This window comes from Pararge aegeria, chromosome 19 (genome assembly GCF_905163445.1).
Source record: "Pararge aegeria chromosome 19, ilParAegt1.1, whole genome shotgun sequence".
NCBI classification, from domain to species: domain Eukaryota; kingdom Metazoa; phylum Arthropoda; class Insecta; order Lepidoptera; family Nymphalidae; genus Pararge; species Pararge aegeria.
In genome coordinates this window covers 2,336,760-2,362,558 of record NC_053198.1, presented here as the reverse complement: position 1 = coordinate 2,362,558, position 25,799 = coordinate 2,336,760, and the positions used below count along the sequence as shown (strand labels likewise).

Genomic DNA, 25,799 nt, shown 5'->3' with positions numbered 1-25,799 from the left:
ACGGACGTACATATATTTGTCTTCCTTTATCCCACTACTGCAGGCCCCAGCGCAGGACGGCGAAACAAAGAAAAGGGAAGGACGCGATGACAATGACTTTCGTTCCGTCTCTCTCTATTGAATTGTTTTCGACTTAGCAACTGTAAAGTGCAAACTGTTAATTTTCTGTTCACTGTTCAGTCAGACAGATTGTTATTTAGTTGAGTTGATTTAACTAACTGCTAACTGTTGAAATTGAAAATGTTATATTTAATTAGTGTTAAATAAAGACCGATCTTCATTACTACTACAATAAATGTTTAAAGGAAATGAGAATTAATTATGTAACAATCTGTCTGTGATAAATTTTACAGTTGCTAAAAATAACTGCTAAATTTAAGTGTTAATTATTATTAGCATTTAGCAGTATTATTAATTTTTAACGTTTAAGCCCATCTCTAGTGGTAACATAATTTGAATGTACTACAGATATGTGTAATAATAAATTCAAATTCAAATTCAAATTCAAATTCATTTATTTCAAGTAGGCCTACTTTATAAGCACTTTTGAAACGTCAAGTATGCATGTTTGTGTGACTCTACCACCGGTTCGGAAAGCAGATTCTACCGAGAAGAGCCGGCAAGAAACTCAGTAGTTGCTCTTTTCCAACATCAACATTTACAATCATTTTGCTATCTTGCGGGAGATGAGAGCGAGGCTGGCTGCTTCCATTCTACCTTGTCATTGAGGAATTCATCAAATGTATAGTAACCTCGCTGTACTAGATGCGTTTTTACACATTTTTTAAATGTATGCATTGGTAGGTCAAGAATTTCCTTAGGAATCATGTTGTAAAAGCGTATACTCAACCCAAGAAAGGAGTTCTGCACCTTTCGCAGACGATATGCAGATATCACCAATTTATGACCGTTTCTGGTAAGTCGATTGTTAATTTCAGCTTTTGATTTATAAAGAGTAATATTTTGCCTCACAAAGACTATATTACTATAAATGTATTGCGAAGCTACTGTAAGAATACCTATTTGTTTAAATTTTTCACGAAGCGATTCGCGTGATCCAAGTTTATATATTGATCGTACGGCTCTTTTCTGTAGTATAAATATACTTTCAATATCTGCAGCTTTTCCCCACAGCAAGATCCCATAGGACATAATACTGTGAAAGTATGCGAAATAAACAAGCCTAGCTGTTTCAACATCGGTAAGCTGTCTAATTTTCCTGATTGCATATGCAGCTGAGCTGAGTTTACTCGCTAGGCTTTCTATATGGGTACCCCACTGTAGCTTACAATCTAAGGTCACTCCTAGAAAAACAGTGGAGTTTTCTATTTCAAGTGTTTCTCCATTTATTATGATGTTTTTATCATTTTTTTTTACGTTAGGCAAAACAAATTCCAAACACTTAGTTTTTTTTGCATTTAAAAGTAAGTTATTAACAGTAAACCAGTCTGACACATGTGACAAAGCACGGTTTACATCGTCAAAATTATCTTTGTTTCTATCAGTCTTAAAAATGAGAGATGTATCATCTGCGAACAGTACAATCTCACAAGTGCCCCTGACATGGTGTGGCAGATCATTTATATACACCAGAAACAATAAGGGACCCAAAATTGAGCCTTGTGGGACACCCATTAAGGCAGATGATCCCTTAGACTTTATGTCTTTTACGCATACCCTTTGAACTCTATCACTTAGATAAGAGGCAATTAAATTGAGTGCAACGTTTTTGATGCCATAGTGGCTTAGTTTTAATAACAACGTTTTGTGTTCAACGCAATCGAATGCTTTGGACAGATCACAGAAAACACCAATGGCATTCTGCGAACGTTCCCAGGCATCGTAAATATGCTTTATGAGTCTTGCGCCTGCATCCGTTGTACTACGACCTTTAGTGAAGCCGTACTGCTCCGGATGAAGTAAGTTATTTACATTAAAATGATTTAAAAGTTGATAAAGTATAATTTTTTCAAAGACCTTACTAAGAGTTGGCAAGATTGAAATAGGCCTGTAATTGTTAAGGTCATTTTTCTGACCGGATTTAAAAAGGGGTATTAATTTACTACATTTCATTAGGTTCGGAAAAATACCCATATCAACACATTCATTAAAAATTACAGCTAGATAAGGGGCAATAACGTCAATAATGTTAGAAATGACCATCACCGACATACCCCACAGATCACCGGTTTTTTTCAACTTTAATAACCTGAAATTCTTTACAATATCTATTGCAGATATATGTTTAAAATTAAATAAAACATTGCACTCTTTAACATTATCTCTCAATATACGCTGAGCTGCTATTGGTGAAGAGCTTAGAGAATCTGTTAACAAAATGGGAACATTCTGAAAGAAGTTTTCGAAAGTATTAGCAACCTCCCTGTCAGACGTCACTTTATTGTTATCAACAATAAGTTCAAAATCCACATCACGAGATTTAGTTTTTCCTGACTCGTAATTAACTATTTTCCAGGTTGTTTGTATTTTGTTATCAGATTTCATTATACTATATTTAATGTGTAGCGATTTCGCATTAGTGCAAACATTCTTAAATATTTTAGAGTATTTTTTTACGTGTTCTACGAAAGTTGGAGTATGATTAAATTGTTTTTCATCATACAGCTCATACAACTTCTCCCTACTTTTATATATACCTACAGTAGCCCAGTCACTAAATTTTAATTTATTACTGACATTGATGTGCTTAAAGTTGAATACTCTATTAAATTCGTTGTTTATAGTATTAAATAGTGCACTATAAAGACTGTCCGGATGAAAATGTTCGCACGCAATACCAGGGATTTTCGCAGTAATTTCACGTTTGAATCGCATTAATTTAGTCTTAGTTATTGGCCTACACTTTATAATTTGTCTGCTTTTATTGATAGTATTTAAAACAGTAATAAGTTGACCACAATGATCTGACCTTAAATTATTAATTATTCTTTTATCTAAAATGTCACAATTGAAAAAAATATTATCTAAGCAGGATGCTGAAGTTGCAGTTACTCTAGTAGGTTCACTAAAAGTGTGACACAAATTAAAACATTTAAATAAGTTAAGCAATCTAGCAGTTGTTGCATTTTCTAGTAAAATGTCGACATTGAAATCGCCACATACAATTACTTTTTTAGTAGAAAGACACAAACGCTTTAGTACATCCTCCATGACATTCTCGAAATCGCTAAAATCACCTGAAGGGGGTCGGTATACAAAATATATAAATATAAAATTAGTAAGTGGTAAAGTAAAGTTTACAGACTGTCTCTAGAGTAAAGATGACTCCGCCACATGTTCTTGGAATTCCACCTGTTTGGCCAATAAATATTGTTTAATTTGATTCTTAAACCCAAACTTACTTTTGGATTCACAGCGCTCACCATTGCGCCATGGAAGTCGTCATGGTTTTTTAACACGGTAAAAAAAATTACGGGGACCTTTGACCAGCACGCTGAGCGAGGGGTGCGTGTCTTGTTGGATCATCTTCTGTCGCGGGCCAGCGGGCCGCAGCCGGTAGCGGCCCAGCGCTCGCTTGTGGGCCAGCTGCTGGCTGTACTGGGCGCGGTGCTCCAGCTCCTTGCTGGATATGGCCGCGGAGTCCAGCGCTTGTTTCTCCTTCATGGCTTGGACGTTGCGCCAACGCATCACCTCGTTGGCGCGCTTCTATTCGGCAACGATTAATAAATATACTACCACAATACACACATCGCCATCTAGCCCCAAAGTAGGTGTAACTTGTGTTATGGGTACTAAGATGACTGATGAATATTTTTATGAGTAACTAGCGTACCCAGCCCGCTTCGCCGGGCTAGATTTTGCTTTATTTTATTTAAACAATAAACTGACATCATTAAATTTTCAATTTAAGTCTCGTAATATATTAAATCATTTATTTCTCTCCGTATTCATTCTCTTCTCGAGCGGGTGAAGATGTGAAGATCATTATCTACACCCATGTACACCTAACAATAGAATATCATCATAGTAAATAAAAGCTGTATTTGACAGTTTGACAGTTCAAAAATAGGAGTGCTCCGATCGTCACCAAACCTTACAGGATTACTTGCCAGGTCAATCCGGAGATTCCCTGAAAGTTTCATTGAAATCGGTCAAGCCGTTTCGGAGCCTATACGGAACATACCCACACACCTTCTCTAGTGTGTGGGTGTTTATCTCTAAAATAGAGATAAACACCCAGACACTGAAAATCATTCATGTTCATCGCAGAAACGTTTTTCAGTTGTGGGAATCGAACCCACGGCTTTAGACTCCAATAGCAGGGTCGCCCACTGCGCCAATCGGCCGTCTAAAAATAAAATACCATATTTGCGGGCTTACTTTTTTACTTTTTGAAGTATACTTCGGCTACTACTACTTATTAAAAATGGCGCCAAAACGCTCCGCAGGGTGATTTCGAATCTTTTTCAAAATTCATTTATTTCAAGTACCTAGGCCTACTTTATAAACACTTTTGTAACGTCAAGTCAGTCTGTTTGGAAAACACCGTTTGTACCACCGATTCGGAAAGCAGATTCTATCAAGAAGAGCCGGCAAGAAACTCAATAGTTGCCACTCTATCTCACGGCAGGTTTGCGACAGGTGTCACGCGAAATTTGCAATCAAACAAAAATGACGTTTCAAAGCAAAGAGTGCAAGATTCTCGCCTGTCGCAAGTTTGTCGGGAGATACGTAATCGCCCTACGGTTTGGGGTCAAACGTCAACGGCAAAGACCTCAAAAGTCTATAACAATGTAAAAACTGATAGTCAACTGCAGTGTCGCTTTTCAAAAATTCTAAATTCATTTCAATTCAAACGTCTTTTGAAACGTCAAGTCTGTCTGTGTGTAGTGACTCTACCATCGGTTCGGAAGGCAGATTCTACCGAGAAGAAGCCGGCAAGAAACTCTGCAGTTGCTCTTTTCCAATATCAACAATTTACATTTTACATTTTAAAATTCATTATTTTAATTGAAGAAAGTTTCCATAGTTCGTTGCCACGCACGATTTTGATCTTTAAGTCTCTAGTAATAGAGTACTTTCTAACACTGGAAATACTACATTATAACAGTGTTATTACAACTATAGAATTTAAAAAATAATTGTGTAGCCATGACGCCTGGGAAGAGTTCTTGTAACCTTCACACCTACTAAAGTTTCGTGATTATAAATGTAAAGAACTCTTTTCCCGAGTTCATATATCGAACCTTTTCTTAAAGTCACCAACGTTTTTTACATATATAAGTGACATTTAAAAAGATATTTACGAGTTTATTTAAAGAAGAAATTATTGTATAAATTGCAATTTCGTCTTTATTTAAAGTACCCATGGAAGGGAATGTTATAAACATTATTATATAAATTTAATCTAATTTTATTATAATTTATATATTTTGGGAATTATAATTATTATTATAATTCCGTTAAATGTTACATAGCTATTGCGAACATCGTTCATGGGTCCCATGGTCATCTAGAAAGCTTACCTCGGTGTCCACTTCCAGGACCTGGTCTCCAGCTGAAGGCATTTCACGCCAGCCCAGTACTGACACGGGAGTGGAGGGGGGAGCTTCCTGTATCGACACCCCCTCTGCGGTGTTCAGCACTCTGACCTAGACACAAATTTATATATATTACATACATTGTGTCCAAAAATAATGCGCTGTGTTTGCAGCACACACAGACAACTGCCTTGTTAAAAATTGTAACAAGTGTAAATTAACCAAACCAATATCAAAAGATTTGATAGTCAAGTTATCTTGAACTCTTTCTGAGTAATGTGCTTTTCAGGAAATTAAATGTCGTTTGATTTAACGGTAAAGGAAATCATCGTGAGGAAAAGCGTGTGAAGTCAACCCGCACTTGGTCGGTGGACTGCGAGCAAACCCGGGTCATTGTGATAGCGGACCCGGGCAGTAGTGAGCCTGTGAAGTAATATTTCGGTTTCATTTACACATTGTATATTTATATTTATTTATTAATTTATTTATATTTTTATGTGTATACATATATACACCGTCTATCTATTTTCTGTATATGGTGCATCTACGGCATTCGTTGCCTGAAAGAGATCGCTATGTAGCGATAAAGCCGCCAATATGTATTCATAAAATACGTGAGATGTTAAACGGGGGAAGGGGGTCCAGTCAAATATCACTAAATTTTTTTTCTGATAAAAAAAAATATATATTATACTATTTGGGTACTGCAAACGCGTTTACGTAAGAAACCCACATTTTGAAAATTCTCACGTGAGATTGGGGGTTGGGGGAGGCGGTTTATAAAGTCTCACGACCAGATCTCAACAGGGTGTGACAGAAAATAAAAAAAAAACACCTCACGTAATTTATGGACGCACCCTAAGTGTTGTGTTGTTATTAAAAAAACTGTATTTTTTTTGTTTTGTGTGCAAGAAAAGTGTAAGTTAGTTCATTGAAGCCCTTGACTGCAATCTCATTCGCTGGTATGTGATGATGTTATCTAAGATTCAAGCAAACCCGGAGATGGGCGTAATGAAATAGCTGTAACACAGTTTTTAACTAATACAGTTGTATTAGTTAAAAACTGTGCTGTGTGTACTAATACAGTTGTATTAGCAAACCCGGAGATGGGCGTAATGAACTAGCTGTAACACAGTTTTTAACTAATACAACTGTATTAGTTAAAAACTGTGCTGTGTGTACTAATACAGTTGTATTAGCAAACCCGGAGGTGGGCGTAATGAAATAGCTGTAACACAGTTTTTAACTAATACAACTGTATTAGTTAAAAACTGTGCTGTGTGTACTAATACAGTTGTATTAGCAAACCCGGAGGTGGGCGTGATGAAATAGCTGTAACACAGTTTTTAACCAATACAGTTGTATTAGTTAAAAACTGTGCTGTGTGTACTAATACAGTTGTATTAGCAAACCCGGAGGTGGGCGTAATGAAATAGCTGTAACACAGTTTTTAACTAATACAGTTGTATTAGTTAAAAACTGTGCTGTGTGTACTAATACAGTTGTATTAGCAAACCCGGAGATGGGCGTAATGAAATAGCTGTAACACAGTTTTTAACTAATACAACTGTATTAGTTAAAAACTGTGCTGTGTGTACTAATACAGTTGTATTAGCAAACCCGGAGGTGGGCGTAATGAAATAGCTGTAACACAGTTTTTAACTAATACAACTGTATTAGTTAAAAACTGTGCTGTGTGTACTAATACAGTTGTATTAGCAAACCCGGAGGTGGGCGTAATGAAATAGCTGTAACACAGTTTTTAACCAATACAGTTGTATTAGTTAAAAACTGTGCTGTGTGTACTAATACAGTTGTATTAGCAAACCCGGAGGTGGGCGTAATGAAATAGCTGTAACACAGTTTTTAACTAATACAGTTGTATTAGTTAAAAACTGTGCTGTGTGTACTAATACAGTTGTATTAGCAAACCCGGAGGTGGGCGTAATGAAATAGCTGTAACACAGTTTTTAACTAATACAGTTGTATTAGTTAAAAACTGTGCTGTGTGTACTAATACAGTTGTATTAGCAAACCCGGAGGTGGGCGTAATGAAATAGCTGTAACACAGTTTTTAACTAATACAGTTGTATTAGTTAAAAACTGTGCTGTGTGTACTAATACAGTTGTATTAGCAAACCCGGAGGTGGGCGTAATGAAATAGCTGTAACACAGTTTTTAACCAATACAGTTGTATTAGTTAAAAACTGTGCTGTGTGTACTAATACAGTTGTATTAGCAAACCCGGAGATGGGCGTAATGAAATAGCTGTAACACAGTTTTTAACTAATACAACTGTATTAGTTAAAAACTGTGCTGTGTGTACTAATACAGTTGTATTAGCAAACCCGGAGGTGGGCGTAATGAAATAGCTGTAACACAGTTTTTAACTAATACAGTTGTATTAGTTAAAAACTGTGCTGTGTGTACTAATACAGTTGTATTAGCAAACCCGGAGATGGGCGTAATGAAATAGCTGTAACACAGTTTTTAACTAATACAGTTGTATTAGTTAAAAACTGTGCTGTGTGTACTAATACAGTTGTATTAGCAAACCCGGAGGTGGGCGTAATGAAATAGCTGTAACACAGTTTTTAACTAATACAGTTGTATTAGTTAAAAACTGTGCTGTGTGTACTAATACAGTTGTATTAGCAAACCCGGAGGTGGGCGTAATGAAATAGCTGTAACACAGTTTTTAACTAATACAGTTGTATTAGTTAAAAACTGTGCTGTGTGTACTAATACAGTTGTATTAGCAAACCCGGAGGTGGGCGTAATGAAATAGCTGTAACACAGTTTTTAACTAATACAGTTGTATTAGTTAAAAACTGTGCTGTGTGTACTAATACAGTTGTATTAGCAAACCCGGAGGTGGGCGTAATGAAATAGCTGTAACACAGTTTTTAACTAATACAGTTGTATTAGTTAAAAACTGTGCTGTGTGTACTAATACAGTTGTATTAGCAAACCCGGAGGTGGGCGTAATGAAATAGCTGTAACACAGTTTTTAACTAATACAGTTGTATTAGTTAAAAACTGTGCTGTGTGTACTAATACAGTTGTATTAGCAAACCCGGAGGTGGGCGTAATGAAATAGCTGTAACACAGTTTTTAACTAATACAGTTGTATTAGTTAAAAACTGTGCTGTGTGTACTAATACAGTTGTATTAGCAAACCCGGAGGTGGGCGTAATGAAATAGCTGTAACACAGTTTTTAACTAATACAACTGTATTAGTTAAAAACTGTGCTGTGTGTACTAATACAGTTGTATTAGCAAACCCGGAGGTGGGCGTAATGAAATAGCTGTAACACAGTTTTTAACCAATACAGTTGTATTAGTTAAAAACTGTGCTGTGTGTACTAATACAGTTGTATTAGCAAACCCGGAGATGGGCGTAATGAAATAGCTGTAACACAGTTTTTAACTAATACAACTGTATTAGTTAAAAACTGTGCTGTGTGTACTAATACAGTTGTATTAGCAAACCCGGAGGTGGGCGTAATGAAATAGCTGTAACACAGTTTTTAACTAATACAGTTGTATTAGTTAAAAACTGTGCTGTGTGTACTAATACAGTTGTATTAGCAAACCCGGAGGTGGGCGTAATGAAATAGCTGTAACACAGTTTTTAACTAATACAACTGTATTAGTTAAAAACTGTGCTGTGTGTACTAATACAGTTGTATTAGCAAACCCGGAGGTGGGCGTAATGAAATAGCTGTAACACAGTTTTTAACTAATACAGTTGTATTAGTTAAAAACTGTGCTGTGTGTACTAATACAGTTGTATTAGCAAACCCGGAGGTGGGCGTAATGAAATAGCTGTAACACAGTTTTTAACCAATACAGTTGTATTAGTTAAAAACTGTGCTGTGTGTACTAATACAGTTGTATTAGCAAACCCGGAGGTGGGCGTAATGAAATAGCTGTAACACAGTTTTTAACCAATACAGTTGTATTAGTTAAAAACTGTGCTGTGTGTACTAATACAGTTGTATTAGCAAACCCGGAGGTGGGCGTAATGAAATAGCTGTAACACAGTTTTTAACCAATACAGTTGTATTAGTTAAAAACTGTGCTGTGTGTACTAATACAGTTGTATTAGCAAACCCGGAGATGGGTGTAATGAAATAGCTGTAACACAGTTTTTAACCAATACAGTTGTATTAGTTAAAAACTGTGCTGTGTGTACTAATACAGTTGTATTAGCAAACCCGGAGATGGGTGTAATGAAATAGCTGTAACACAGTTTTTAACTAATACAGTTGTATTAGTTAAAAACTGTGCTGTGTGTACTAATACAGTTGTATTAGCAAACCCGGAGGTGGGCGTAATGAAATAGCTGTAACACAGTTTTTAACTAATACAGTTGTATTAGTTAAAAACTGTGCTGTGTGTACTAATACAGTTGTATTAGCAAACCCGGAGGTGGGCGTAATGAAATAGCTGTAACACAGTTTTTAACTAATACAGTTGTATTAGTTAAAAACTGTGCTGTGTGTACTAATACAGTTGTATTAGCAAACCCGGAGGTGGGCGTAATGAAATAGCTGTAACACAGTTTTTAACTAATACAGTTGTATTAGTTAAAAACTGTGCTGTGTGTACTAATACAGTTGTATTAGCAAACCCGGAGGTGGGCGTAATGAAATAGCTGTAACACAGTTTTTAACTAATACAGTTGTATTAGTTAAAAACTGTGCTGTGTGTACTAATACAGTTGTATTAGCAAACCCGGAGGTGGGCGTAATGAAATAGCTGTAACACAGTTTTTAACTAATACAACTGTATTAGTTAAAAACTGTGCTGTGTGTACTAATACAGTTGTATTAGCAAACCCGGAGGTGGGCGTAATGAAATAGCTGTAACACAGTTTTTAACTAATACAGTTGTATTAGTTAAAAACTGTGCTGTGTGTACTAATACAGTTGTATTAGCAAACCCGGAGGTGGGCGTAATGAAATAGCTGTAACACAGTTTTTAACTAATACAGCTGTATTAGTTAAAAACTGTGCTGTGTGTACTAATACAGTTGTATTAGCAAACCCGGAGGTGGGCGTAATGAAATAGCTGTAACACAGTTTTTAACTAATACAGTTGTATTAGTTAAAAACTGTGCTGTGTGTACTAATACAGTTGTATTAGCAAACCCGGAGGTGGGCGTAATGAAATAGCTGTAACACAGTTTTTAACCAATACAGTTGTATTAGTTAAAAACTGTGCTGTGTGTACTAATACAGTTGTATTAGCAAACCCGGAGATGGGCGTAATGAAATAGCTGTAACACAGTTTTTAACTAATACAACTGTATTAGTTAAAAACTGTGCTGTGTGTACTAATACAGTTGTATTAGCAAACCCGGAGGTGGGCGTAATGAAATAGCTGTAACACAGTTTTTAACTAATACAGTTGTATTAGTTAAAAACTGTGCTGTGTGTACTAATACAGTTGTATTAGCAAACTCGGAGATGGGCGTAATGAAATAGCTGTAACACAGTTTTTAACTAATACAGTTGTATTAGTTAAAAACTGTGCTGTGTGTACTAATACAGTTGTATTAGCAAACCCGGAGGTGGGCGTAATGAAATAGCTGTAACACAGTTTTTAACCAATACAGTTGTATTAGTTAAAAACTGTGCTGTGTGTACTAATACAGTTGTATTAGCAAACCCGGAGGTGGGCGTAATGAAATAGCTGTAACACAGTTTTTAACTAATACAGTTGTATTAGTTAAAAACTGTGCTGTGTGTACTAATACAGTTGTATTAGCAAACCCGGAGGTGGGCGTAATGAAATAGCTGTAACACAGTTTTTAACCAATACAGTTGTATTAGTTAAAAACTGTGCTGTGTGTACTAATACAGTTGTATTAGCAAACCCGGAGGTGGGCGTAATGAAATAGCTGTAACACAGTTTTTAACTAATACAGTTGTATTAGTTAAACACTGTGCTGTGTGTACTAATACAGTTGTATTAGCAAACCCGGAGGTGGGCGTAATGAAATAGCTGTAACACAGTTTTTAACCAATACAGTTGTATTAGTTAAAAACTGTGCTGTGTGTACTAATACAGTTGTATTAGCAAACCCGGAGATGGGTGTAATGAAATAGCTGTAACACAGTTTTTAACTAATACAGTTGTAACCGTTCCTTAGATTATATGAATCCGTTTTAAATGAGACACAATGAAGACAATTATTATTATTATAACATTAATATATTATTAAGATGGTAGCCGGCTAACCAGTTATACCCTTTATTGTCTCCTATGCGACATCGTACCGGTGCGGTGGTTCACTTAGCGGTATTTCTACGTCGTTAAGGTGGTAACCAGCCACCGCCGAAGCCTTCCGCCAGACAAATATATGATGATAGCCAGTGGCGTTTTGACCAGCGTAGGCATAATAATAATAATTTTATTTATTTGCATTAAACATAGGTTATATGTGGTAAAAAGGTACAAAATAAAAATGGTCCAAACATGTTTTGCCATAAAGGCGTGCAAATTTTTTTACCGATACAAATCCATTCAATAAAACTTAGTTTCAGTTCCAATAGTAAAATTAGAAAAGTCTATTTATTAGTCAAATTTTATTTCAAAATAATCATTAATGTTACATAAGTTTTCCTCGTTTAGTTTGTAGCAGAAAGATGGCATAAAATGGAAAAGTTGTCCTCCTGTACGAGTAATATAAAAGTTTTAGGGTATGCAGTTCTTTTGTGCATTTATGAAGTGCACCCCGCTGATGATAGCATACAGAGGTTCGAAAGGATAGCCGACGTATACTGACCTTGGCCCATCCGGTCCCCGCAACAATGATGCACCCCTTCCGCAAAGTGCCGCGCTGTACCAACACAGTGGCTTGCTTCCTGTTCAAATAACCCAGATAACATTTTTAGTTATTTATGCATTCATTCAGAATATTGGTAACGGTACAGAATTCACACAATAAACATGGTGCCACGACATATATTGCAGTAGTATAAACTGTGTCGCAACAATTAACGCCCACCTCCAACATTAAATGTATAATACCGATAAAACAAAAGTATAACATAATAAATGCCAATAAAAAAAAATTACAGCCGGGTATGTCAAATAAACAAAGATAAATAAAAACAATGATAAAGTTTCAATTACAAAAAAAAACAATAAAAACATGCAGCGACTTATTTAGTGTGTATGTGTGTGTGTGTGTGTGTGTGTGTGTGTGTGTGTGTGTGTGTGTGTGTGTGTGTGTGTATGTGTGTGTAAGTGTAAATTTTATTATTAGTTACCAAGAACCGTAGGGTTAAGAACATACAGATTCTATATGTATTTCTTATATTATATGTACATTTATGAAGTAAGTAAATTGTATTTAATTTATTATTATTTATTAATTTATGTTTATTATTTATGTATTATTTTGTGTACACCCTAACAAATCTTCTAAACTTCACGTTCTTTGGTAGGTTGCCTGGTCGCTACTAAGCGATAAGGCCGCCTATTGTACTTTTTATTTTTTTATTTCGTGTTTTATTTTATTCTAATTGTTTGTATTTGGGGTACAGTGAAGTGTGTTTTGATTTAATTTTGAAAACAGAACCTTCATTCAGTATTTATTGCATGCAGTGCATTTTGTCCAAAAACAGTGAAAGCGTGCCGCACACGTCTCACTTCACACCCGCGGAATGTTGCTAGCTCACGAAATTTTCCCATTTCCCCTATTTTATGGTAAACATTAAGAACATTAGAGGTAAAATAATTACTGTTGCACCCGATCGAATCATCGGGCCCCTATACAGAATCGAACCAGGGAACTCCAATTTAAAATCACAGCGCCACGCTGCGTCAGGGAACTTTTCTATTTGTAACCTGACAGTCTGTCTGTTTGTTATGACACTTCTACAGCATTCGGTTCCCAAAATGTAGATAACTCAGTTAAGTTCTTACCCAGTCCGAGGATCAACCAGTGCTTCTATCACAACACCCTCGACGTAGCCACCCGGGTCAGCTTTCAGGTCCATCAGCTGAGCCTGCAGGATGAGGGCTTCCACGAGGGTGTCCAGGTGTAACTTCTTCAGCGCAGACACCGTTATCGCCTGCACGTCACCGCCCAAAGCTTCGCATAGTATCCCGTGCTTGGCTAAGGAGCGCATTGTTTTCTCCTGCAAATATTGATACTATAGTATTTAATAGTATTAAATTATTATTATTATTGAAGTTATATTTCTTTTGGCGCGTTAGGCAAAAATGCTTAGTGTAAGTTTTTACGATGCGCGCACACCGTCCCAAAAAACAGACACCATGAAGTTAGCGTGTAGCTTGAGTACACAACAAAACTGAACTAAAGCTCTAGTTTGCCTATGACGTCACGAGGTCGGCCATGACACCCTGCGAGCGTTTTCGCGGGAAATAACTTTTTTTAAATATAATTTACAATTCATATCAACAAAACCTTTAATTTCTGCGAAAATAAGATATTTCTTGGACACAGTAGATACTTCTGAACAATCTAGGGCAGTTTTTCATGTGTCATGATATATCTGAACGCTTAATAATTTCGTGTCACGTCTTCGTCGTTAGAATGGTAACCACAGAATTAAGAATGTACAGAAACCGTGTACACGACTAATTACGAAGCATCAAAAACCACTCCACTTTAGTAGTGTTCCACGAACAGGCGGGCGGTTCATTTAGCAGTTGCAGTCATTATTTTTACCTCTAATGTTCTAAACGTTTACCATAAAATGGGGTAAATGTTAAAAGTTTCTGAGCTAGCAACATTTCACGGGTGTGAAGTGAGCCGTAATGACGACGCGACGTGTGAATTGATATCTTAATTTAAGAAAAAACTGTTTGACTACCATTTGGATCAATGTTTTTACCATGTTAATAAATTTTTTGAAAAGTGTAAGATCTGACTTCTAAAATTTATTATTTTAATTCTATTTTTATAAAATCATGCATACATCTAATGAAATAATTAGTAAGAAATAATATCCAGTCATTTAAATTAATAATTATAAAATGTAATAAATTTTATGAACACCAAAACTATGGTATGGTATCGATATTCATATCGATTAAAATATGGATATCGATAGCAACTCCGATATTACTATCGATATCGATGTTGTTATCTATATCGATATCGATATTAAAATTGATATTAATATCGATATCATAATCGATATGTATCACATTTAGCAAAAAAAGATGAATCGGATTTTTCGTTCGTTTCGTTCTTGGACACAACATATTGCATGCAATAATGGCTAAATGAGGATTCTGTGGTAACTAGCCATGATTGAATCCTTCCGCCGGACGATAATAAGAAAAACATATAACACATATAATATCGAGGCATACCTACTATGTTAACACCTGGCTTGTCGATTTTGTTGATCGCCACTAGTATAGGAACTGTAAACAAGAAAATAAAACGTCAAAAATTTTGACGGCCGATTGGCAACGTGGTTAGCGACTCTGCTTTCTGAGTCCAAGGCCGTGGGTCCAATTCCCACAACTGGAAAATGTTTGTGTTATGAACACGAATGTCTGACTGTTTATCAGCATATTATAAGTATTTATGTAAAATATTCATTAAAAATCAGCCTTAGATTCAATTAGTCTTCTTTATTTTGTAAATATATGTACTGTACTGAACGACAAAATATGCGTGAAACACAAAATGTTAACATCTATATTTAAGTGTTTATTATACTTTTGTAAGTGTATACTTAAATATAGATGTTAACATTTTGTGTTTCACGCATATTTTGTCAGTACAGTACATATATTTTCCAAATAAAGATTTTTACACACATTTTTACATTTTTAGTACCCATAGCACCAGCTACGCTTACTTTGGGGATAGATGACCCGTGTTCCTTACTGACGGTAGAAGTTAATTGGTTGATTTCGTCACGTAACGAAAAAGCGTTATGCCGCGTCCATGCGATTTAATACTCAACCTTATATTAATGGCATAGAGTTGTAAGTCGTATACAGGACAGCAAAAGCTTTCGTCACAGACTTGAAATTTGCATTTTATTAACAAGATTAACAACTTCTTCCTCGCGGTTTAAACCGCTTGTACTCGGCCGTGGCTAGTGACGAGTAACGTTTCAGCCACCTCTTTTCATGAATAAAGTTTTTTTAAATTTAAATTGAATTATCCTTTCCCCGGGAAGAAAAATGTCTCTCTGCCCAAGCTAGCCGTGCAAAGAAGAAAATCTGTGATTGTTTCAAAGATGGGACCGTGCACAGGGTCTCTATCCAAGTTAGGCATAAAGCAGGAATATGGTTTCGAATTGAAAAAAATCCTACTCAAAAACGACTTATATAAAATTTAAAGGTAGGCAGTGCATTTGTGCGCCTCTGAGAATGACCCACCGTCCGCCTCCCTGGCCATGCGAATGGACTCCACCGTCTGCTCCATCACACCGTCGTCCGCTGCCACCACCAGCACCACGATGTCGGTGGCTTGCGCGCCGCGCGAGCGCATGGCGGTGAAAGCCGCGTGCCCGGGCGTATCTAGGAACGTTACCTTCTCCCCGGACGACAGCTTCACTGAAACACGCGTTTCATATCCAATATATTTTCTATAACAGACCTCAATGGCGAACGGGGAGCGCTGCGATTCTAAACTGGAGGGTTCGATTCCCGACAGTGCCAATTCAAAATTTATAATTTCGGAATTTTCTCTGGTCTAGTCTGGGAGGCTTCGGCCGTGGCTAGTTACGACAAATACGTGCTGCTAAACGATTTGCAATCAAACATAGCCTTTGTATTTTTTTGTATGCAAAAGTGACGTTTGGCATCAATGTTCCACCTTTTTTTTTTTGGCGTGGTGGAAATGCTTTATTGCTACCTCCGACCCTTTGGCAGGGTGGAAGTTATCTGGGACTCCCACTCCCTCCCTCTAAAGTAGGTTTACCCGAACTAGAAACCACCGCGGCATGTCCCTCTTGTTGGCTTTGTTAGACGCCCGGGGAACCCGTTGTACATCCCGGACGATCAACGATCCACCCTAAAAGACGTGCCCCTAATATGCCGGTGTAGGGGTTTTGTAACCCCATAACCCCAGGCGGCCGTTACCATTATCAATACCACCATGTGAGATTGAAGTCAAGGGCTAAATTTAATGAATCAATGCAAGAAAGAATGAATGAATGAATACACTTTCATTGTAAATAAAAATGTTACGCAAAGTATACAATTTGGCGGCCTTATCGCTGCTTAGCGATCTCTTCCAGGCAACCAATGGCGTAAAACACAGCTCAAGACGAGATGTAGGTAGTGCATATAAACATATTTATATTACTATATTTATCTAATAAATTTACAATATATATTTATTAATTACCTTTTCAAAGGAAACAAACAGTACTATTACACATAAGAATAATGCCGTATTTGTATATCACATAAACCGATGAAGTTTCCACAACATAGTTATACATAAACGATAACAGTAACCACAATTGCTTAGGAATTAAGTCCCAAGCGAATAATAAAGAAAAAAAAAGAACCTTAAAAAGCTTTTAATACTTATAGTGCCATAATTATTTTTATTTCTTAAAGTGCCAAGAGTTGACGAATATTATAAACAGATACTGTTAATTAATATATACTGCTTTCTGAGTCCTAGGCCGTGGGTTCGATTCCCACAACTGGAAAATGTTTGTGTGATGAACATTAATGTTTTTCAGTGTCTGGGTGTTTATCTGTATATTATAAATATGTGTATTATATTCATTAAAAATATTCATCAGCTTACTTTGGGGCTAGATGGCGATGTGTGTATTGTCGTAGTATATTTAGTATTTTTTTTTTAGTATACCTATACATAAATAAATAGATTGTAGTGGAATTAAAAAAAATCCTATGCATTACCTTCAAAAGCGCCAATGTGCTGAGTAATGCCTCCAAACTCAGTGTCCACGACGGAGGTGTCTCTCAGAGCGTCAAGGAGTGTAGTCTTGCCATGGTCTACGTGGCCCATCACACACACCACGGGCGGTCGTGGCCTCAGCGCCTCGGGAGGTGCGGGTGGTGATGGCATTGCGTCCTTGTTCTGAATTCGTGAAAATACACTTTATTGTACGCCTAAAATAATCCCTATCCCTACAAATCCTTACTAATATTATAAATGTCAATGTAAGTTTGTTTGTTACGCTTTCACGCAAAAACTACTAAACTGATCCTCATGAAACTTTGTACACATATTCTTGTAAGTGTTAGAAGTAATATAGGATACTTTTTATCCCGACATTAAGCTCGGTTCCTTTGGGAGAGGGGGTGAAAGTAGTGTTGCCCAAATTCAGTCTTGGTCTTGCAGTCTTGGTCTTGTTCTTGCGTTTTTGCAAGACCAAGACCAAGAACAAGACCGCGTATTTTTAGCAAGACCAAGACCAAGACTGACCGTGCAAGACTTGAGCAAGAACAAGACATAGCCTGCAAGACTCTTGCGTCTTGCAGCTAGGACTTAGCGCTATTTCACGGAGTAGTTAGGTGTAACAGTTCGGTGTATAGGTAGGTAGGTACGCTTAGGAATTCTATGAGACGCAAAAAACTATATCAAAGAATATGAAAAACTGGACCTATGCGCATTACGACTAATACCATAAACATAGCGAATAAAAAAATATCTATTAAAATCAAACTGAGTGCATGCATAGTTATGTTTTAACCATCGGCACTTTGATAATGCGGCATCAAAGGTTTTGTACTTACTTCTCAAAGAAATTTGCCGCTTTTCGGAAGTACATGGTTATGATACACGCGCCGGCGGCTTCTTTTGAAATCTAAAACAATCGTTGCCGCCGCGCCGAAATCATAACATTTGACACTATTCATGCAAAATAATTTCGAATTTTAAGAGTACCTACAGGTGTTCCAAAGAATAAATAAGTTTCAGATTGGTGATTTTAGATTGGTGGAGGACGCATGAGACAGAGTATCCGATTTTATCGAAAATGGCCCGTGATTTTCTCTCAATACCTGCAACTTCAGTACCTGCTGAGAGGTTATTTTCTAAAGCATCATTAGTAATTAGAAAACATAGAAATAGGTTAAGTGATGAGTCAGCCAGATGGTTACTTTGTATTAATTCTTGGTCAAAAGAATTGATATAAAGTATCATAACCTAATGATAAAGCTGTTGATTTGTGTTGTATTTTATTTTTTATTCAAATAAATGATAAATCGTAAAACTCTTTTATTAAATTTCTTATAAGTTGAGGGTTCAATCTCTTTCTAGACAGATAAGTATTGTTCTTTAAAATACAGTCAAGTTATTGTAATTAATTTGTTTTTTTACATGTTTTAGCAAATGTAAGCTTATAAATCATAAATGTTTATTAAGAAACAGTTACTTCCATGGAAAACGACATATAGGTCAGTTGATTTTTCGAATTTCTTATCAAATCTTCAGTTATTTATTAATCTGCTTGATCTTTACTATGGCTATGTTAATTCAAGCTCACAATGTTCCAATTCTAATACGTTTTTCTAAGATTTAAAGTAAACTTTAATAAATAGTAATAGACTAATAGGTAATTGCAAGACTTGCAAGACTCTTGCTGCAAGACCAAGACCAAGACTGGGAGCGCAAGACCAAGACCAAGACCAAGACCAGGTGTATTGGCGCAAGACCAAGACCAAGACTGGCTAAGTCTCGTCTTGTTCTTGCATTTGGGCAACACTAGGTGAAAGTGTTTGACGATTTTACACCATAACTCCGACAAATTATAACCGATTTAAATAATTGTTTTTGTGCTATAGAGGTTATAATACGTGTGTAGATCTGATGAATGTGGTTGGAGATAGAGGACAGAACTCACCAGCGGACAGCAGCAAGCATTTCATTTATGGCTTAGCGATACTGAATACTTGAATGCGAATTGAATGCTCAAAAAAACAAAATCAAACGCAGACGAAGTCGCGGGCAACAGCTAGTGAAATTATAAACAAATAACACTAAATATAAAACCCAGTTCAAAGGGCGGCCTTATAAATATAAATAAATAAATAAATATACTATGACAATAGACACATCGCCACCTAGCCCCAAAGTAAGCGTAGCTCGTGGTAGTAAGATGACTGTTAAATATTTTTATGAATAATATACATAAATACTTATAATATACAGATAAAACCCAGACACTTTCATGTTCATCAAACAAACATTTTCCAGATGTGGGAATCGAACCCACAGCGTTGGACTCAGAAAGCAGGGACGCTGCCCACTGCGTCACACGGCTTAATAGACGTTCTTTAAGATCTCGTTGCCCAGAATCAAGTCGAGTTTGCCTTATCGTTCCAGTCCATTTATAGACGTCTTTTTTATAATAAAGTCACCGGTATTTGTAGCATTAAACATTGCTCCGTAAAAAAGGCTATGATTCAACAGAAAACTTTTTGAAGATATACTTCTTTTGGCACGTTAGGGAAAAAATATGAGAGTAAATTTTTACGATGCGCGCTCACCGTCACAAAAATCGACACCCTGAAGTTAGCTATAAGGTTTGACAGTACACTTTCAATTGCCAAAGTCTGCGGGCTCACTCCGGTGATTTAATTGATAGTGTTACAATTTCACTCAATGAGAATATTTACAACTTATTTTATGTAGGTAATATTAAAACTACAAACAACGGCACGTACAAAACAATCAGACATTATATAAAAAACTTGAGGGTAAAATTATAAATAAATACTTCATATACTGTCATACATAGACAGGATCGCACTCAGATTTTGTCAATTACAAAAATTTTGAGTTTTTTCTTAAAAATATTGAAATTTTGTTCTATTTCAATGTCGTTGGGTAATTTATTATAATGTTCCTTCAAAGCTTATGTTTTTCTTACCGTAATTTGTTCGTGGTTTGTTTAAGCAAATGTTATTAGCACTGCGAAAGCTGTTAAATTGTAAATGGGCACCCACGAAATAGGAATAGGTACCTAGTGTGGATCCATATATATACCCTCGGATGTTTTTGATACTTAATATTTTTTTTTTTTATTTTACCTCCTCCTCTTGCACTTCCTCATCTGGTCTGGCAACCAATTTGAATCTGCATCCTGATATCTTGACAACGTCTCTTATTATCTGTGGGTTGTGTATGACTGTGTTCTTTTTGTATGATACATCTGAATTCTTGTCTGCAAACTCTAATGCTTTGAACACATGATCTGAAATAAAACATTCTGTTTTATAGCATTCTGGTGTGATGTTTCGGACAGAATAGTAAGTTGCAGAGAGCAATGACATCGTGCCTATATTTATCTATCATTTATTATTTTTCTTTTTTTTTTTTTTTATTATTAACAATGCTTAAAAATCACTATTAAAAATTTATAAAAAAAAAACTTCCACCCTCCACTGAGGAACCTCCTCACAACACGCGCCGTTTCAAGGACTACTGCCTTCTGTATCCGACCCTTGATCCAACAACGAAGCGAAAGCTTCTTAAGATGTTGGTCGAAGCTTTTCGTGAGAAGACCATTGACTGAAACGACGATCGGAACAACAACGGTCGACTCAACATTCCACATGGCGATAATCTCGTGAGCAAGGTCCAAGTATTTAGATACTTTTTCCTTTTCAGCTTTCACCAGATTATCGTCATGTGGAATAGTAATATGACATCGTTATTATTATTATTTAACCGTTTATTTGTATTCCACAACAGTTACATATACAAATAAAAAAACAGAAACATGAAGAAGAAAGAAGTAGAATACAAGAGTCGGCGTTATCGCTTGATAGCGATCTCTGCCACGTAACCTTAGATTTAGGAAAAAAATAATTGGAGAATAGACTACTGGTGGTACAAATTGTTATTGATATCCAATGAACATACCCCAAGGATTTGTCATCAACATTTCTATTCTAACAGTCGACTTACAAGAAATGGTCATAAATTAGTGACATCTGCATATCGTCTGCGAAAGGTGCAGAAGTCATTTGTGGGATTGAGTATACGCTTTTATAATATAATTCCTAAGGTAATTTTGGACCTACCAATGCATTAGTTTAAAAAATGTGTTAAAACACATTTATTACAGCGAGGTTACTATACGATTGATGAATTTCTTAATGACAAGTTGCTTGGAAGCATCCGGCTCTGCTTTCATCTCTCACAAGATAGAAAAATTAATTTTAAAATGTAAAATGTAAATTGTTGATAGTGGAAAAAAGCAACTGTTGAGTTTCTTGCCGGCTTATTCATGTACCATACACCAAAATCAACATTCCTACAGTACGGGTAAGTCTACAGAAACAGCCTTACACTCAGTCGTAGGCAGAGTAGAACACGACTTGGAAAACAAACTATCGACGCTTGGCGCCTTCATAGACAACGAAGGAGCTTTCGATAGAACAACTTGCAAGAGCATAGACTCGTCTCTCGCAAGATACGAAGTACCGGACACAATACGAAAATGGATAAGAGCCCCTTTAGAACTAAGGGTCATCACACTAGACATTAACGGAACCGTCATGCATGGTATGACGTAGGCATGGTAGCCAAAGGCTGTCCGCAGGGCGGAGTCTTATCTCCCATCCTGTGGAACCTTGTGGTTGACGAGCTAATAACGAAGACGAACAACAAAAGTTTTCACACCATATCTTATGCAGATGATATTACAATCCTGTATATATATATATGTGGAATCTTATATGTGGAAAACAGGAGAATACCCCCTGCGCAATAATGCAAAAAGCAGTGGTGCAAAGAAAACGAACTCACAGTCAATCCAAAAAAGATTTAACTGTTACTATTCACCAACAAGAGAAAACCTGATTTCCCTTAAACACCAACTTTATTTAAAACAACCCTAATACTATCAACCGAAGTAATATACCTCGGCATAACACTGGATAACAAATTAAACTGGAAAAAAATCCAGAAACAAACAATAATCCTTAACCAATGCAAGCGCATGGTAGGTAAAACCTAGGGACTAAAGTCGTCAGAAGCTCGCAACTTACGCCTCAGTTATATGGTGGCCAAGAACAACACTTAAGACAACGCAACAAGAACTACAAAACTTTCAACGACCACGACCCCAACAACGGCGCTAGAGGTCACGCCATACCGCCACTACACCTACACATCAAAGAGGAAGCCACGATCGCTGCCTTCAGACTTAAAGCATATGGACTATGGTCTGTGGAAAAACACAAACACGGGTCATACAAAAATACTATCAAAAGAAATTACAAAATGTCCACAACTGGAGTGGATATGTGACAAAACGCGACATGTGCTAGACAGGAACTATAAAGTAACTACAGAAGGCAACATAACACACAAAACTAACACCGCCGCAATCGAAGTTCAAAAACAAACTCAGGCAAAGGCGCAGGAGTATACCAGAGGAATAACTCTGTCATTCATTCAAGGAGTGCGTGGGTATCACAGAAGCGGCCACAGCTATGTTAAACAGGAAGGTATCAGGCGTCAACATCAACATAAACAGTGATAGCCAGACAATACTGAAAGCTCTAGCAAAATACATGACTTAATCCAAAACCTCCAAGACTGCCCCAATGCTTTACCGATCCTAACACAAACAGAGTAACTCTAAGATGGACACGAGGTCATAACGGTAACATGGGAAATGACGCAGCCGACGAACTAGCGCGGCTGGCCACATGACTGAAAGTGGTAGGACCGGAACCGATCATACCAATATAAAACATGGCTACATAAACAGACGCGATCCTCACACTAAGAGCTATGGATTAACGAAAATGAGTGTAAACATACAAAGGAGGTCTTTCCAAACCTAAACACCCAACAACCAAACTACTAAAACTAAGTCGGAAAAAACTAAGGACGGTAGTGAGTATGATAATTGCCCACTAAACAAACACCTTTTTGTTTTAGGTTTAACCAACAGTCATCTGTGCAGAGCGTGCATGGAGGCAGATGAAACACCGACTCACGTACTGCTGCAATGTAGAGGACTAGCAGAACAACGCGCAGCATAGCTCGGCTCCCCAGCATCACTCCCTGAAGCACTTGGCAACCTGAGCGGCCTGCTAAGCTTCTGGAGTGAGCTCGGCTGGCTGGAGTGACCCAGCGGGGAGCCGTACCAGTGGCAATACGTACAACGGAAGGTTTACGTACAACGGAAGGTTCCGGCCGACCAAGTATGGAGACAAGCCTAGAGAAAGAACAAGAAGAAGAAGAACTATCACTTACCCAAATCTTTGTTGAGAACATTGGCTATCTCCTGTACAGTCATATTGCGCCATATCCCCACCACTTCAGAGCCTGCTTTGGGTGAATATCTTATCACTCTTCTTCCTTGATTCTCGACAGCCTAAAAATATTATATTTACAAATGTGTTAACCTCTGTCTCTTCTAAAAATAAATAAATAAATAAATATGTCTAATAATATGTACTCGTTATTATGTACTTATTATGTCCTTAATATGTACTTCATTACTAATTTACTTCTCTGTGTCATTTGATGCTAGAAACTAATAAAAAAAAATATTATCTCTGCTATTTACAGTGTCAACATTAAATCCAGTCTCCTCCATTCCACGTGTCATTGGTGAAAAAAAATGTAAGCAATAAAACATAAATTGAATTGAATTATAATTAAAAAAATATATTTGCGGAGCCATCTAGTTCAGTAATGTGGAGACCACTACAGACAACAATATAATATGTGATTTTATAACTACTTATCATCAACTTAGTAAAATGTTACATAAAGACATCAATCTTATTCCAACCAGTTACAAAATAGTAAAATTTCAGTTACAAACACAGATACAATATTTTTGAATAATAACTAGTTATTTATTTATTTATTTATTTATACTCTTTATTTGCACACAAATAAAAATACAAAAAAAGAATAAAAAAAAACACAGACAGAAGAAGTATACAAAAGGCGGCCTTATCACTTTGTAGCGATCTCTTCCAGGCAACCTTAGGATAAGGAAAACAAAAGGATAACATACTGCAGGTTGTGCATATTAAAAAAAAATACATACTAATAACTACATACTAATACTAACTAGTTACAAAAAGGTGTAGTATTTTTTTTGCTGGTAACAAAAAAACAGGTTACCAAAGTGGATGGAAGGATCAGACGTATTTGGAAACTTAACAATATATTTTGAAAATTAATAATAAGAACAAACCCTTTCTTCTACAGATTTTCTTTTTTTTAAACTAATGCCAGATATTGATATACATCTTTTCCAGTTTCTAAAGTCACATGAAAATGCAGTTTCAGGCAGCTGTGATATGCATTCATTTTTGATGTGTTTTAATGGTAACCTGAAATCAACATCATTTATAATTTACATATATTTTTTTACAATATGCAAAGAATTGTTTATTTGGAACAGCATACATTAGTCATAATTTTTCTGGCCCAGGGCCAGCACTAATAGTATACTATACTACATACGACAATACACACATCACCATCTAGCCACAAAGTATGCTTACTAGCTAGTGTTATGGGCACATATAATAAAAACATTTCCAAATTTAAGAAAAAATGTGATTGCAATAATTTAAACATTAGAAGTAAGAATAAACTTACAGTGCAATATACTAGGTTACATAAAATTCATAATTCGTTTAAAGGAAATTGCATACAATTCTACAATAAACTACCAATTGTCATCTTGGAGATGTCTCTTAAAAAGTTCAAAGTTTGTATTAAACGTAAGCTTATAGAAAAGTCCTATTATAGTATAAAGGACTACATAATTGATAAAAAAGCTTGGGTGTAAATTTTTGCTCTATCCAGGTTGCTTTTCTAATAATTTAAAATGACATTGTGAGATGGTGATAAGAAAAAAAAAAACACCCGGCTAAGTTTTTTGTGGGCTTCTTTTTAGACCAGGACGCGTTTGGAACCCTTGTAGCTTTAGTTTTAAGTATACGAATGTGGTCATCATCTCACTACCGTGTAATTCTTATGTACACATCAAAAGTGCCACCTATGGGCCTACTTGCATAAAGATATTTTTGACTTTGACAATTTTATGTATAATATACATAAATGCTTACAATATACAGATAAACACTTGGACAATGAAAAACATTCATGCTCATCGCACAAACATTGTCCAGTAGTGGGAATGAAACCCACAGCCTTGGACTCAGAAAGCAGCGTCGCTGCAAACTGCGCCAATCAGCCGTCTTAGTTGGCTACTACTATACTACCTCTCTTCTTGAGCTGTTTTTAACACCTTTGGTTGCCTGGAAGAGATCGCTATGTAGCGATAAGGCCGCCATACTTTTTGGTAAATTTTC

The 25,799-nt window shown here is 36.4% G+C and overlaps 1 protein-coding gene across 1 annotated transcript in view; it reads right to left on the bottom strand.

Moving 5' to 3' along the window:
• The window catches only part of LOC120632328 (translation initiation factor IF-2, mitochondrial), a 33,173-nt gene that overhangs the window by 6,981 nt on the left and 393 nt on the right, over nucleotides 1-25,799 (bottom strand). The window contains exons 2-11 of the mRNA XM_039902173.1: nucleotides 24,671-24,809; nucleotides 23,713-23,833; nucleotides 20,529-20,692; nucleotides 17,391-17,571; nucleotides 15,888-16,064; nucleotides 14,866-14,915; nucleotides 13,443-13,657; nucleotides 12,298-12,376; nucleotides 5,487-5,612; nucleotides 3,441-3,666 (exon numbers count right to left, since the gene is read on the bottom strand). Coding sequence (XP_039758107.1) covers nucleotides 3,441-3,666; nucleotides 5,487-5,612; nucleotides 12,298-12,376; nucleotides 13,443-13,657; nucleotides 14,866-14,915; nucleotides 15,888-16,064; nucleotides 17,391-17,571; nucleotides 20,529-20,692; nucleotides 23,713-23,833; nucleotides 24,671-24,809 — 1,478 coding nt within the window. The remainder of the gene's footprint in view (nucleotides 1-3,440; nucleotides 3,667-5,486; nucleotides 5,613-12,297; nucleotides 12,377-13,442; nucleotides 13,658-14,865; nucleotides 14,916-15,887; nucleotides 16,065-17,390; nucleotides 17,572-20,528; nucleotides 20,693-23,712; nucleotides 23,834-24,670; nucleotides 24,810-25,799) is intronic.